We start from the raw sequence: 14,749 nt of genomic DNA on the forward strand, positions 1-14,749 counted from the left end.
ATGACGGGGGGTATACCTTGCACTACACGCATTTGCAAAGCAAGTCCAGATATACAGGGTATCTGGGAACTTCGATGGCACCGTTCATAATCTTACAGCAGGGAGGGTCTTCACCGCAGCGCTATGGGATGTTAGAGTAGCATCTACCAGGGTGTTAGGCGTATGAGTATATGTCATCCAGACATAGTCATCGATCATATCATCTAGTCATATACTCATCGATCATATACCCATCGATCGTATCATCTAGCCGTCGAGCCGTCGGGCTCATAGCCGTCGGGCACATAGCCGTCGGGCGCTTATTCCGTGGATCCTCGCGACACGCCACAGTTTTGTCTGCAGCGCGCAAGAAAGCTCCCCCCGGCAGTGTGGGCAGTGCCAGAAGTGTGGGAAGTGTGGAGGGAGTTACCCGGCTACGGCACCGGTGCCGTGTATAGTACCGTAAGACGGTGTGGAGGTCACGTTTATTCTTTCACAAATTTTTTTCAGTTCCAGAATCGTTGGTGGTGGGGGGGGAGGAAGCCGTGGGCCTCATCTCGAAGAGTCCCCCCATCTCTTCTAGATCCGCACCAGTGTATATATATAAGGTTGTTCTCTTCTCAGCTGGATCCTGATTCTACTTCTATGAGATAACCCCACCCACAGTACTGTTATTCGAGAATAATGGATTCTAGACACAACGTTATAGATTTGGTTGGTAACACTCCGCTTATCGAGCTGAAGAAGCTGCCTAAGGCGTATGGTATTCGTCCTCGTGTGTTTGCCAAGCTGGAGCTGTACAACCCAGGTGGTTCCATCAAGGACCGTATCGCCAAGAGCATGATCGAGTACGCAGAGGAGCAAGGCATCATCCACCCTTCGAGGTCTACGCTGATCGAGCCCACCTCTGGTAACACCGGTATTGGTCTTGCGCTTATCGGTGCCGTCAAGGGTTACAGAACTATTATCACGTTGCCTGAGAAGATGTCCAATGAGAAAGTTAGTGTTCTGAAGGCGCTTGGTGCTGAGATTATCAGGACGCCAACGGAGGCTGCTTGGGACTCTCCCGAGTCGCACATCGGTGTGGCCCGCCGTCTGGAGAAGGAGATCCCTGGCGCGATCATCCTGGACCAGTACAACAACATGAAGAACCCCGAGGCCCACTACTTCGGTACCGGTCGCGAAATCCAGAAGCAGCTGGAGGACCTGAAGCTGTTCTCCCACTTGAACGCCGTGGTCGCCGGTGCCGGTACTGGTGGTACCATCTCCGGTATCTCCAAGTACTTGAAGGAGCAGAACCCAGAGATCAAGATCGTCGGCGCTGACCCTGTCGGCTCCATCCTTGCCCAGCCAGAGAACTTGAACGAGACCGAGATCACCTCTTACAAAGTCGAAGGTATCGGCTACGACTTCATCCCAGAAGTGCTAGACAGATCCTTGGTCGACGTGTGGTACAAGACCGACGACAAGCCTGCCTTCAAGTACGCAAGACAGCTGATCTCCAACGAGGGTGTCCTGATCGGTGGCTCCTCCGGTTCTGCGTTCACAGCGCTAGTCGAGTACTGCAACGACCACCCAGAACTGTCCGAAGACGACGTCCTGGTCGCCATCTTCCCAGACTCCATCAGATCGTACTTGACCAAGTTCGTCGACGACGAATGGTTGAAGACAAACGACCTGTGGGACGACGAGATCCTGAAGCGCGTAGACTTCGACGAAAAGAAGAAGCCAGCCACCGACGACGTCTTCAAGGGCGCCACCGTCAAGGACTTGCACTTGAAGCCAGTGGTCGCCGTCAAGGACAACGCCTTGGTCTCCGACGTCATCTCCATCCTAAGAGACAACGCCTTCGACCAACTGCCTGTCCTGACACAAGACGGTAAGCTAACGGGTCTGGTGACTTTGTCCCAATTGCTAAAGAAGCTATCCACCGGCAAAGTTAACAACACAGACACAATCAAGAACCTATACTTGGATTTCAGAAAGTTGAACAACTTCGACGAAGTCTCCTCTTACAACGAAAACAAGTCCGGTAAGAAGAAGTTCGTCCAATTCACTTCCGAATCCACTTTGGCTGAATTGAACAAGTTCTTCGAAAAGAACTCCAGTGCCGTCATCACAGATGGATTGAAGCCTGTTCACATCGTTACAAAGATGGACTTGCTAAGTTACTTGGCTTCCACCGCTTGAAGCAATAACCAGCAAAAAAACGAAAAAGAAAAAAACTTCGATAAATATAGATTCAACGTACTATAATTCTAGCATTCTTATCAACGCTCTAATAGCGCACTATTACACCCATCGACCCATGTTTATCTAATGTATTTATATAGTTTCTCAAACCTCTCGCTTCTGCTGTAACGACAGGAGCAAATTCTGTACACTTTTTTTTATAAACTAAATAAACATATGATAGATGCACATAACAGTTCTCGCCAAGTAATCGACTATGCAGGTGCAAATAACTGACTTTATAATGCTTCTCATTATCCACCAGATCTAAATATCAGAATTGACGACATAGTTAAGAGGGTCCTTTCACGTAAAAAATCTTTTCTACGGTAAACTCTTATTTTGAGGGACCGATGCCGACACTAATAGGACTGTTGAGTCAATTCTGACTGCTGTCAAAAGGTTATACCATTTGACAACTCGCTAAGTGTGCAGCTATCTTACTGTTTTCCCCCGTCTTGCTGTTATAATACGTCTTTCAGCGTCTCATTAGCAGCCCTATAGCACGAAAACTAGCATTACGTCATATACATAACAGATGAGTGATCCTAGAAAGAGAAATACGCGACACCAACTTACGCCAGATAACTTATCTACATCCATTCTGGTTACTAATATACCTAGTGATTGGAACCAAGACGTGGTTTCTTCAGTAGTGGCAGGGTCAGGTCCCATTATTGACATCAGCAGTCGTAAAGACCCACGTACAGGCAAAGTAAACGGACTGGTTTATGACTACCGGGAACCACAGGACTGCAGAAGGGCCTATGACCTCTTGCAAAGGGTAGAGAAACTACCGTTTGAGTTGGAGAGAATAATACCATCTAATTATAAGAATAGGACAGAGAGCGTGAAGGATAAGCCAGAGATTCAGCTGGATAGGGAGAATTTTCCCTGGAATGCACAATTGTCATTACCATTTGATATGATCTCAGAAGTACCTCTACCTAAGAAGGCACCAACAGCGACGGCCACTTCAAGTAATACTACGAAGAATAATGATAACAATATAGTAAATAGCATAGGAAGTAATGGTGTGGTAGTATTCCCCGAAATACTCATAAAAAGCTCTCAGAACCTGCCTAAGTTAGAGAAGGAGGCATTAGAAAGCTCGGATCCTATATCGGCCAACCTAAGTAAAATACCACCTGCCCAGATGATCGAGGTAATATCCAACTTAAAGATGTTGGCAAATCAACATAATACTAAGAGGTCCCAATTAGAGACATTTTTGAAGTCTAATAATGATATTTTGATGACCATGTCACAGGCAATGTTAGAGATGGGCTTTATCGACTACGAGGTGGTAACACAAGTCATGAAAGATGTAACTAAGGAATCCAAGAGTGGGAAATCTACCAATAGTAACAGCAATAGTAACAGTAACAGCAACAGCGCTACTCCTATAATGCCGCAATTTAATACAATGGCTACACCACCTATGGCTATGGGTGGTATGGTCCCACCAGTAAACAACATGAACATGGGTGGTATGGTGCCGATGCAAGGATTTATGCCAGCTGCTCCACAATTCAACTACAGCCCTCCACCACCAGTACCCGCACCAATGCAAGTTCCAATGTCAGGACCGGTATCTACCCCAACTCAGGCCCCACCAGTTCCTATGCCAGCACCAGTACAAATGAATGAACCAGAAATTAACGTCATCAAGCTACAACAACTACCAGAAAACCAAAGAGAGATGGTCAAGCAAGTGCTGAAACTAACTGATAGCCAGATCGCAGCACTTCCGGAGCAACAGCGTGCTATGGTCACAAATCTACGTAAAGAGTATTTGTACTGAAGTATATAAATATAACATTCACTCTGTAAGCATTCTGTACTCCAGTTTATGTACTGATATCGTTGGCGAAGTGACCTTTCATGTGATAGCCTTATAATCACTTCGTGCCCATTGTTTACTTGAGCACAATCTTGGCATCAAATGCAGTAAGTGCCGTGTGGCAACTAACATGTTACACATTCAGCAGAATGCCATCAACCTTCGTCCGTATGGCTAGAGCCTCTCGCCGTGAAGTTGAGTCAGACTTAGTTAAGTTCCGAGTCACACAACCCACACATTGCTTGTCTCCTTCACTTTCCCAGAATATGGCTCTAAGGAACTATCTAGCAAAAAATGACGCAATCTCCAAATAGTGATTGTCAAGGCACCTAGCCACTGGCACACTTCTTGTTAGTTAAACTGTGTCCCCAATCATATTTCTAATGATTTTATAAAATGTATAAAATGGATTACTGTCTCGGAGATCGATAAAAAGTACTATTCACAAGTCCATGTGAAAGTAAAGCAACTTCCAAAAGTGCAATAAGTTCAACCAGAAATTCAACTAGTATCTTCAACAGATAACATATTTCCGTTAGTGTGTAGATAGTGTAAATCTTCACATGCTAAAAGGAGTCGAGACTTAATAGTATATAAATAAGAAAATATTAAGGTCTACTGCACATTTGGATACCATTTGGATACCTAATAATTAATATATTGCAAACAGAAATACAACTCGTACATTGGATATGTCAGTTGTTGCTAACGTTGAAGTCAAAATGAAAGGCAGAACACGGAGTTCTGGTATACATTTTGACCCGCCAGAGACTCACGATATGGTGAGATCGCTATTCGATCCTCGCATCAAGAAATCTTATTTGGAGATAGTAATAGCTTCTGTGATTTTATCAAATTTTGTGGTTTGTTACTGGCTCCTGAATAGTTATGGACTTCAGGTCGCAAAATACTGCTTCCTCGGGCAGTATGTGTTCTGGAGATTGTCATATAACCTAGGTATTGGTTGTGTACTACACTACCAGTCTCATTATGAAACGCTGACGAATTTTGCCAAGACTCACAGACTATTTTCTAAAAAGAATAATGCGTTTTTGGCTAAATTTGCCCAATTTGAAATAAGCTCTAAGATGCCTACTAATTACAATATTTCTGAATACCCAGAAGAGTTAAATGTATGGCTGCTGTTTCGTCAATTCGTGGATTTGATTTTAATGCAGGATTTTGCAACTTATATGGTCTACGTTTATTTATCCATGTCATCATGGAGATTTACTTGGAGAACAGGTCTTGGTTTGGCCATGATTTTATTTAATATCTGGGTCAAACTGGATGCTCATCGTGTTGTTAAAGATTACGCCTGGTACTGGGGTGATTTCTTTTTCTTACAAGATTCTGAACTAATATTTGACGGTGTATTCAACATCTCTCCACATCCAATGTACTCTATCGGTTATTTAGGCTATTATGGTTTATCATTAATCTGTGGTGATTATAGAGTTTTATTGGTGTCAGTCTTTGGGCATCTACTGCAGTTTGTTTTCCTGAAATATGTTGAAACCCCACATATTGATCGTACCTATGGTACATCTGAAACAAAAGAATTAACTAACGGCACTGTAGATGATCAGATTGCAAGAGAACATAATGACTACACCCATCCGTTGATCAGTAACGGTTTGTTTTTGGAAAATTTTGATAAACTGAGATTTACGGACTATTTCACAGTTTTTACAACTTGGGCTATTTTTTCCTGGACGGTTTTTGGAACACCCACTTCAAGGAGATTGTTCTATTTGACTTTTGTCGCAAAACTATCAACTTGGCTGTTATTATCATATGTCTTGTATAGGCAATCCAAGGAAAAATGGTTTACTAAATTGTATCTGAAAAATGGTTACACTCAAGTTCACTGTTTTCAACAATGGCAATTTCTCTATAATTACTCACTTGTTATCTCTTATACACTGCTGGTTTGTCAAACTCTGATAAAAATTAAGGAGATATTCCCAGCGATTGACTATAGTCAGATTATTTTTGGGTTGATATGTTGTGCGTTGCAAATATGGTGTAATACTGAGATTAGATCTGCTATTTCTGATTTTGGTTGGTTTTATGGTGACTTCTTTTTAATCAATTACATTGTCGACAGAAAATTAACCACGCAAGGTATTTACAGGTATTTGAACAACCCAGAGGCTATTTTGGGTGTTGCTGGTGTTTGGGGTTCCGTATTGATGACAGATTTTGCTTGGGAAAACATTGCTTTGGGTATGTTGTGGACAGCTACAAATTTTGTTTTGGTTAAATTTATTGAAACCCCACATGTCTCAAAAGTATACGGTCCTTCCGCAGACCGTATGAGTGGAGTTGAGAAGACGTTGTATAATATTAAGCCTTTGAGAAGAGTCTCTGAATTAGTTGACAAAGCAGAGCATATTATTCTTCGTTCATTTTTGAATCACGAAACACCTCTAAGCTCAAATTATTTGAAATCGGGTTCGCCAATATCATTTTCAAACAATTCCGATGACTCTGATAGCGGTTCTGAAGAAGCCGTCCCAAAACCTGATAGAGCTGATAAAGATATATTGTGGGAAAATGCTGTTGAGCATGCAATTCACAAAGTTAGCTCTCAGTTAGGACCCTATTGTGATTTAGAGATTTTGGGATTAGATGAAAAAAATAAGGCAATACTACCAAATGTTCTTACTGTTGAATGGAAACTTCCAACTAAATTATATCATGAAAAAGACTGGATTGGTTTATATAATGTTCTGGATACCAAGAATATCCGTGAAAGAACTAGGGTCAGTTCATCTGGTCACTGGAGTGGTACATCCCCAGAGGGTTATCCACATGACTTGAAAAACACTAAATGTATTCAAGAGTTTCAACGTACAGAAAACTATGTCTGTGGTAAAATCAGTTTTGATGCTAATCTTATGTATTTTAAGCATGGTATCTATGAGTTTAGATACCATTCAAAGGGTACACATAGAGTTCTTTTGGTTTCCAAACCGTTCGAGATATCCTATCCTCATTTTGAAGCATCCTCTGCTGAAGTATTAAATATTGAGCTGAAGAAGTTTTTGACCGAGCTCCATGTCTTAAAGAATAATAGATTTGATGATAAAGGAAATGACTACTTCAAAATCCTTAATTTGAAAAGACTTATTCGTGATTCCGTTGGTATAGAATTGTCAACGGATTATATCAAGAGAGTCAATGGGGATATCGATGTTATTGCTAAGAGAGTTTGGGAAATTAAGGAAGTACTAGACAAATTAGAGTAATGATATTCATATCACCACCTTGTACCGCTTCATTGAATGCAAATAATTCATATGCATAAATAACCATTATATATAGATATATAAATATTCAATAGAATTTACAGAATAATTCATTTTAATCGTTAAATATACTTTTCAAAACTATATGTTAATTCTTATGCTGCTGCTCTGTTAGCCAAATATGTTCTCATCAAAGCTCTATACTCTAAGTATTGAGATTTACAAGTCTCAATGCACTCAACTATGTCGGAATTGTCTTCGTTGTCCTTCCAAAACCCAACAACTTCTTGTCCACCTTTAATAAATGAAGCGACACTCCCATTGTGTTGACCTGCAGCTGCTAGATCTATAATTTCGATATCAGCATCTATTAAAGCCATGGTTATTGATGATATGCAGTGGGGGAGTATTTTATAGATGTTTGATTTCCTGACTGGAGCAGCTGGTTCTTGCTCTTTGAAATTTTCGAGACTTTTTTCATATGTTATATATATAAAGATGTCAATTCCTGACTTTGGGTATCTTTTAAGATTTATAACGCTGTTGAATATGCTGGTTAGGAAATTGGCTACCTCTTTCAACTCTCTAGATTCGTATTTCTCTAAAAGACCATTTTTAAGCTGTATAGATAAGGAAGCTTGTGAAGTAAACGAACCTCTAACTGACTTCGGACCGTACACAGAAGTGATTAAAGATGTTTGGTGATGAGTAATCTTGGTATCTTTGATCTCTACTAAAGCTGAACCATTGCAATTAGCAATAAATCCAGTATGCAATGCTATCTTTTCTTCATTATTGTCATCATGCTTTTTTGTTTCATCTGGTTTGCTTGCGGTTGTGCTGAAAACTAACGGTTTGGCACTAGAAGGTCCTAAAAGCCTCCTTCTATCTTGGACGTTCATATTAAATTGGTGTTGTTAAACTATTCTCTTGCTGATACTTCAAGGTTACTATTCAGAGTTGTCTCATCGTATTTGTACCTGTTATTTTATGCTTTGTGATGCCTCATCGCCTAGAAAATTTTTGCAGGCGATGAGCTCTTAGTTTAAAATGACGTCATGAGATTCATATTATAGAGTCCGTATTAGTATGTTATTTAAGTTACTCAAGCCATTTATAAATACTTGGAGAAAGAAATTGATGAAATATTACTGAGTCTTTTCTTGCTAAAATGCTTATATAATAAAAATATGGGAGTGTTCTTTTACAGAGAAAGAAAAAAATAATAATAATGATGAAAGTAATCCCAAATCGAAATAAAATAGTAAACACGCAGTGCAACTAATATACAGAAATAATAGAGAGGACGAGATAAATCTCGAAAATAATTGTCAATGGTTATTGAATAAAATGCCCTGAAGTTAATAAACAGAAAAAATTAGAGTAAAAGAAGATGGAAATTGGAAAAGAGTATTACAAAACTGTGAAGAATCATTTTTAAAATGATATCAAAGCTTGTTGAATGAATTAAGCTTTAATGCCATTTTTAAAAAAAAATAATACAGTGTTAGTATCCGATTGGAAATAGAAATGAGAAAAAAAAATAATGACGAATGTTAATTATGAGTCCTTATTATTTTTTTTAAACGTTTTAATCGAAGGTCTTCTTTTGGCCAGCGAAGGCGGTTCTTGGCTTACCTAGAGGAGCTTGGTTGGCACCGGAACCAGAAGGTCTGAAACCACCACGGTTACCACCGTTGTTACCACCACGGCCACCTCTGAAGCCACCGCTGTTACCACCACGGCCACCTCTGAAACCACCACGAGAGCCACCGTTACCGCCGTTACCACCGTTGTTTGGCTTTGGAGTAGAGTAGTCAAGTCTGACTGGTCTGTTGTCAATGTATTCACCTTGTAGAGCTTCTAGAGCCTTCTTGGCGTCATCGATGCTGGTGTATTGAACGTAACCGAAACCCTTTGGTTGTTCAGTTTCTGGGTGAGTTGGGATACGGACGGAGATGATTTCACCGAACTTACCAAAGATCTCGTAGATGTTGTCTCTGTCAGCGTTGAACGACAGGTTACCCAAGAACAAAGTGTCAGATGGTTCGGATGGGATGTCACCGAATCTCTTTTGGCGGTCTTCTCTTGGGTTGACAGTTGGTTTACTGGTGGACATGTCGACATTGATTGGTCTACCGTCGATTTCCTTACCGTGCATTTCCTTGACGGCCTTTTCAGCGTAGGACTTGTCTTCGAAGTCAACGTAACCGTAGCCACGAGATCTGTCAGTACCTCTTTCGTACATGACTCTAGCGGCAACGACACCACCGATGTGTTCGAATTCTTGCTTCAACCATTCGTCATCGATGGACCAGGATAGTCTACCAACGAAAACGGTGGCAGGTTCACCATCAGTCTTAGCCTTCTTTGGAGAAGATTCTTCTTCTTCGTCTTCAGCCTTACGCTTCTTAGAGTCCTTTTCTTCCTTGGCCTCCTCTTCTTCATCAGAAGAGCTGGAGTCGGAGTCGGATTCAGAGTCGGAAGAGCTGGAGCTGGAGCTAGAGCTGGATTCAGAGTCAGAGGATTCCTTCTTGTCCTCCTTAGATTCTTCAGAGTCAGATTCAGAGTCAGAAGAGGAAGAGGAGGAAGAGGAAGAAGATTCCTTCTTGTCTTCCTTGGATTCTTCAGAGTCGGATTCAGAATCGGAATCGGATTCAGAAGAGCTGGAGTCAGAAGAGCTGGAGTCGGAAGATTCCTTGGTCTTCTTTGGTTCTTCGTCATCAGAGGATTCAGAAGAAGAGGAATCAGAGGAGCTAGATTCAGAAGATGAGGAGGATGAGGATGAGGAATCGGATGAAGATTCAACTTCCTTCTTAGCGAGCTTTAGGTCCTTCTTGGATACCTTCTTAGTTGTAGATTTAGCCATTGGGTGATGTTATTTATATATGTGGATGGTTGTGATTCTGTGATATGAAATTAACCAATAAATGAATATACAGAGACAATAAGAACACTACAACCCCCCATTGAAAATACCAATACTTTATATATGAAATTGGGATGCGATGAGATGCTCATCGCAAGAAAAAATTCTTTCTGCAGAAAATTTGTGAAAAAAAAATTTTCAGCCAAATTGGAAAAAAAAGAAAGAAACAAATGTAACACTATACTTAAAGTCATGTGATATATTAAATGTGAAAACTGGACTAGGCATGGTCCCCCACACACACACCATCTTTATGTTTGGCTGTTGATCAATGGTATTTTATATAAGTAAATTATAGTCAATACATTGCTTGAACCTGAGCATGTTATCTTTTTTATACCAGCTGAGCAGTGTTCTGTGTGGGTAGTTTTGGCGCGGCACACAAACTGCGAGTTGGAACGCCAAGTAATAAAATCAAAAAGCGTAGAACACTATTACATAATCAATTATTTCTCGAGCAAGCGTCTAGTATGTAATCCATGTTAATATAACTCTATTTCCATATCAGGGTCGGAGGCTAATTTAAAACTCTCATCCAATACCATTAAATTAGATGTTGGGGTATTAATAGTCCTGATCGGGTAATCATCGGTGTTATAATGGGGGTGGGACACATGAAAAAGGGAAGAACAATATCTCGGAAAGCTATTTCCCACAGAACGCTACGTAGAAACAGATATACCACATCTCTTCTTGTTCCCCCCCAGTGAAATCTCGTAAGAGAGCAGTATATCGTCTAACAGATAGCGTAGACCCTCCCTTTTCGCCTTTCCGCCCTTCCCCACTATCGTGCCAGCGCACCATCTTAGTGTGAAACTGGGAAGCAGAAAGCCTGTGCGCTTGAGAGGTGTATAGGTGTATACCACTATTGACTGCTACAAGGGATCACATTTCACTTTGCATATCCATTCATATTGGAAATCTATTAGGTTATAGCTTCGATTGTATAAATAAGGTACTTTTTTGTAGTATACAGCATTGATATAGAGAAAAATAGTCGTAACAAATATTTATGTTTACTTTGGAACCGTTAATGTATATGCCGAACTAGCAGCGGGGACGTCTATTTCTTCTTAGATAGTGAGGCGTTTCTCTTCCTGAATTCTAGCAGTTCCAATTGTCTTTGTTCTTTGACCACCAAGGATGGTCTCCTGTTTGAAGATGAAGATGCGGACGAGGACATGCTTGCCTGTCTTGAGTGTGTAGGGGAGACTGGCACTCTTAGAAACGAGTCTCGTCTGTGGCCGTTGTGGTCTTCGTCTTCTTCATCGTCGGTTAATATGGCAGAGTTTGAGTATGTCGTGGACGTCACAGAGCCCGCTCTTCTGCGAGCTGCCTGTGTGCTGTGGTTATTGTTCTGGGCGTCTTCTGCAAACATGGCTAGCCGCTGCCTCAGCCGTGTGTTCTCGAGCTTCAAGGTCTCAATCTCCTTCAAAAGTTTCACCACAATGGCATCTTGCTCTTTCTCCATCTCATTGATGATCTGCTCTCGGGACAGCCTCCTGGCCTTAACAGGTACGTCTTGCATTGCTGAAAACTTGGCGAATTGTGTTCTTTGTTGTCGTCTATGCTCTTTTTAATGACACATTCCGCCCCCATAGGGGAAGATTCTCCACCCGACCATTGTTTCCCACTGTCTTTTATACAGTCAAGCCACATTGGATTTCCCCATTTTGCGTCATCTCATCGCACTCTTCACACAAACGTGTGTCATCGTTGCACACAACTTCCACAACAGTTGAGCTCTCAACCACTACTGCATATTTGGCATTGCAGGCCCATTGCATTGCCAACATTTCCCATCACCTGCACACCCAAAGAATCACACACACATACAATTGCAAGCTCACCAATGTAATCATCCTTTACCATTACAATGCAGCATCAAGTACAGCCTGGCTTTGACTTGCCATGATCCAACAACCTCACCACTGTTCTGGTACTGGCCACATTACTGGTACGGCACAACAGCCCTAATGATAGACTGTAAGTATAGCAATAAAGTTTCTTTCAACTTATATAGGTACATGTATTCACCGCGGAGATCAGCAATTAATGCCGCGGAGTTAGCTGGCATGAATACCAAACTCACATGACTTGTAAACGTAAATAGCGAGTGAAAAATTTTTGTGAAAAAAAAAAAATTTGCGATGCCCATCGAGTTCTATGGTGGAGGGGGATTGCAAAGTATATAAGAAGCGGTGGTGTCATTGGTGGATCAGGATAAGTGGCCGGAGTAGACCAGCGAACACATTGACAACATGAGTGAGGATAGTGCTGAGCAGGTGAGGAAGACATTTATTGAGCAGGTGAGGATGCGTAAGGCTGCGTTGGAGCAAGCGAAGCTTGCCAAACAGAAGGCCGAGGAAGACGCCAAGCGCGCTGCAGAGGAAGAGGAGAAGAAAAAGCAGGAGGCTGCCGAAGCTGAGGTGAGGGCTGCTGAAGAGGCTAAGGCTGCTGAAGCCAAGGCTCAGGCCGAAGCTGAAGCTGCAGCCCAAAAGGAAGCTCACGCTGAAGCAGATGTCGATGCCATTGAGGCCGATGTGGAAGAAAAGGTTGATGATTCTGAATCCAACGCTGAAGTGGAGGTAGATGCCAAGGAGGAGGCAGCTCCAGAGGAGAAGACCGAAGAAGCTGTTGTTGCGCCAGAGAATTCTATCTCTGTGTTTCTAGAGAACGTGCACAAGGCTGAGGGCATTGAGGACCCATACACAATGGAATATCCAGCCGGTTTGGAGAAACCAGACCCTAGATATAAGAAGGAGACTATGAAGTACACATATGGCCCTACTTTCTTGCTGCAATTCAAGACCAAGATTAACTTCCAGGTTGATGAGCAATTTAAAGCCAGTGTCTTATCCAAGATTGTTATTCCACCATCTAGTGGCAACAGAAGAAATAACAGTACCAGATCCCTTAGAGATCCAGCTCTTTTGCCAAACTCTTCTCGTAACGGCTCTAGAAGAAGTACCCGTAACTCCAAGAGATCATCCAGAAGAGGTGACAGGGACAGGGATAGCAGAAGAGGCGCCAGAGACTCTTTCAGAAAGGGCGATGAAAACTCTGAGAAGCAAGATCAAAAACCACCAGCTGAACCAGTGGCCCCATTGGTGCCAAGTGCCAACAGATGGGTTCCAAAATCCAGACTCAAAAAGGCTACTACCGAAGATGGCGAGCCTACTGTTAGATATGCCCCAGATGGTAAGACTGTTCTATTAGAAAAGGAAGACGTCGAAAGAAAGATGAAGTCTTTGTTGAACAAGTTGACTTTAGAGAAGTTCGAACCAATTTCTACTGAAATTATTGAAATTGCCAATCAATCACAATGGGAAAAGAACGGTGAAACCCTACAAATTGTCATTGAACAGATTTTCCTAAAAGCATGTGATGAACCACATTGGTCTACCATGTACGCACAACTTTGTGGTAAGTTAGTAAAAGATCTTAACGAGGATATTGCCGATGAAAACAACGAGGGTAAGTCTGGTCCTAAGCTAGTTCTTTTATATCTAGTTGCTAGATGTCACACTGAATTCTCTAAGGGTTGGTCTGATAAACTACCTACAAATGAGGATGACTCCCCAATGGAACCTGAAATGATGTCTGATGAATACTACCAAGCTGTTGCAGCCAAGAGAAGAGGTCTTGGTTTGGTCCGTTTCATTGGTTTCCTATACAACTTGCATCTTCTAACAGTTAAAATGATGTTTGAGTGTTTCCGTAGGTTAATGAAGGATTTAACTGGCTCTCCATCTAATGAAGTTTTAGAATCTGTTGTTGAGTTACTAAACACTGTCGGTCAACAATTCGAAACTGATAGCTTTGCAATCGGTGAAAATGTCTTGCTAGGTTCCGATCTTCTAGATACTCTATTCGAATTGATTCAAAATGTTATCGACGCCGGAAAGATCTCAAGTAGAATCAAGTTTAAGTTGATCGATTTGAAGGAATTGAGAGAAGAGAAGAACTGGAATAATGACAAGAACGACCAAGGACCTAAGACTATCAAGCAAATTCATGAAGAAGACGAAAAGGCACGTCAACTAAAGGCCATGAACAGCAGTAACATGGGATCAAGAAACAACTCCAGACGTTCTGGTGGAAGAGACAGAGATTTCCCATCCAGACAAGGTAGTAACAGAGATAGAGGTTTGAGGAATTCCAAGAGAGAATTCTCCTCTCGTAGTAGTACTAACATATCAAAGGATAGCTTTATTACTACCAGATCAGCCTCTGGAAGATACACTAATGCTCAAACCGCAAGAAACCCTCTACAAAAGGAAGAAGCTCCAATCAAGCACTCGGCATCAACGAATATGTTCAGTGCTCTGATGAATGATGATGAGGAATAATTCCCTAAATGAAACATATTTTTTTATAAAAAATGGCATTTATTTTTTTCCTTCTTTAAATCACGGCGCCTGTTTAAACTATCCAATCAAAGAGGAAAGAAAAAGATTCTTCAAATTTTATTTTTATTTTTTGCATGCATTTGTTGTATTTTTTATCATT

The 14,749-nt window shown here is 41.5% G+C and overlaps 7 protein-coding genes across 7 annotated transcripts; 4 read left to right on the forward strand and 3 right to left on the reverse strand.

Annotated features, from left to right (window-relative positions):
• Window positions 1–663: 663 nt before the first annotated feature.
• On the forward strand, window positions 664–2,169 carry CYS4 (cystathionine beta-synthase CYS4; the record flags this gene model as incomplete). The annotated part of the gene is made up of 1 exon (XM_445826.1): window positions 664–2,169. The coding sequence occupies one exon, from the start codon at window positions 664–666 to the stop codon at window positions 2,167–2,169; it is 1,506 nt and encodes a 501-aa protein (XP_445826.1).
• A 580-nt stretch (window positions 2,170–2,749) lies between these two features.
• PTI1 (cleavage polyadenylation factor subunit PTI1) lies at window positions 2,750–4,015 on the forward strand (the record flags this gene model as incomplete). The annotated part of the gene is made up of 1 exon (XM_445827.1): window positions 2,750–4,015. The coding sequence occupies one exon, from the start codon at window positions 2,750–2,752 to the stop codon at window positions 4,013–4,015; it is 1,266 nt and encodes a 421-aa protein (XP_445827.1).
• Window positions 4,016–4,746: 731 nt separating this feature from the next.
• Window positions 4,747–7,308, forward strand: CHO2 (phosphatidylethanolamine N-methyltransferase; the record flags this gene model as incomplete). Its single annotated transcript, XM_445828.1, has 1 exon — window positions 4,747–7,308. One exon carries the CDS (start codon window positions 4,747–4,749, stop codon window positions 7,306–7,308), a length of 2,562 nt encoding a protein of 853 aa, XP_445828.1.
• Window positions 7,309–7,463: 155 nt separating this feature from the next.
• MTR3 (exosome non-catalytic core subunit MTR3) lies at window positions 7,464–8,210 on the reverse strand (the record flags this gene model as incomplete). The annotated part of the gene is made up of 1 exon (XM_445829.1): window positions 7,464–8,210. The coding sequence occupies one exon, from the start codon at window positions 8,208–8,210 to the stop codon at window positions 7,464–7,466; it is 747 nt and encodes a 248-aa protein (XP_445829.1).
• A 689-nt stretch (window positions 8,211–8,899) lies between these two features.
• Window positions 8,900–10,177, reverse strand: NSR1 (Nsr1p; the record flags this gene model as incomplete). The annotated part of the gene is made up of 1 exon (XM_445830.1): window positions 8,900–10,177. One exon carries the CDS (start codon window positions 10,175–10,177, stop codon window positions 8,900–8,902), a length of 1,278 nt encoding a protein of 425 aa, XP_445830.1.
• A 1,123-nt stretch (window positions 10,178–11,300) lies between these two features.
• Window positions 11,301–11,765, reverse strand: RTS3 (Rts3p; the record flags this gene model as incomplete). Its single annotated transcript, XM_445831.1, has 1 exon — window positions 11,301–11,765. One exon carries the CDS (start codon window positions 11,763–11,765, stop codon window positions 11,301–11,303), a length of 465 nt encoding a protein of 154 aa, XP_445831.1.
• Window positions 11,766–12,498: 733 nt separating this feature from the next.
• On the forward strand, window positions 12,499–14,589 carry TIF4631 (translation initiation factor eIF4G; the record flags this gene model as incomplete). Its single annotated transcript, XM_445832.1, has 1 exon — window positions 12,499–14,589. The coding sequence occupies one exon, from the start codon at window positions 12,499–12,501 to the stop codon at window positions 14,587–14,589; it is 2,091 nt and encodes a 696-aa protein (XP_445832.1).
• Between the last annotated feature and the right edge of the window lie 160 nt (window positions 14,590–14,749).

The sequence above is a fragment of the Nakaseomyces glabratus genome, chromosome E (assembly GCF_010111755.1).
Source record: "Nakaseomyces glabratus chromosome E, complete sequence".
NCBI lineage: Eukaryota > Fungi > Ascomycota > Saccharomycetes > Saccharomycetales > Saccharomycetaceae > Nakaseomyces > Nakaseomyces glabratus.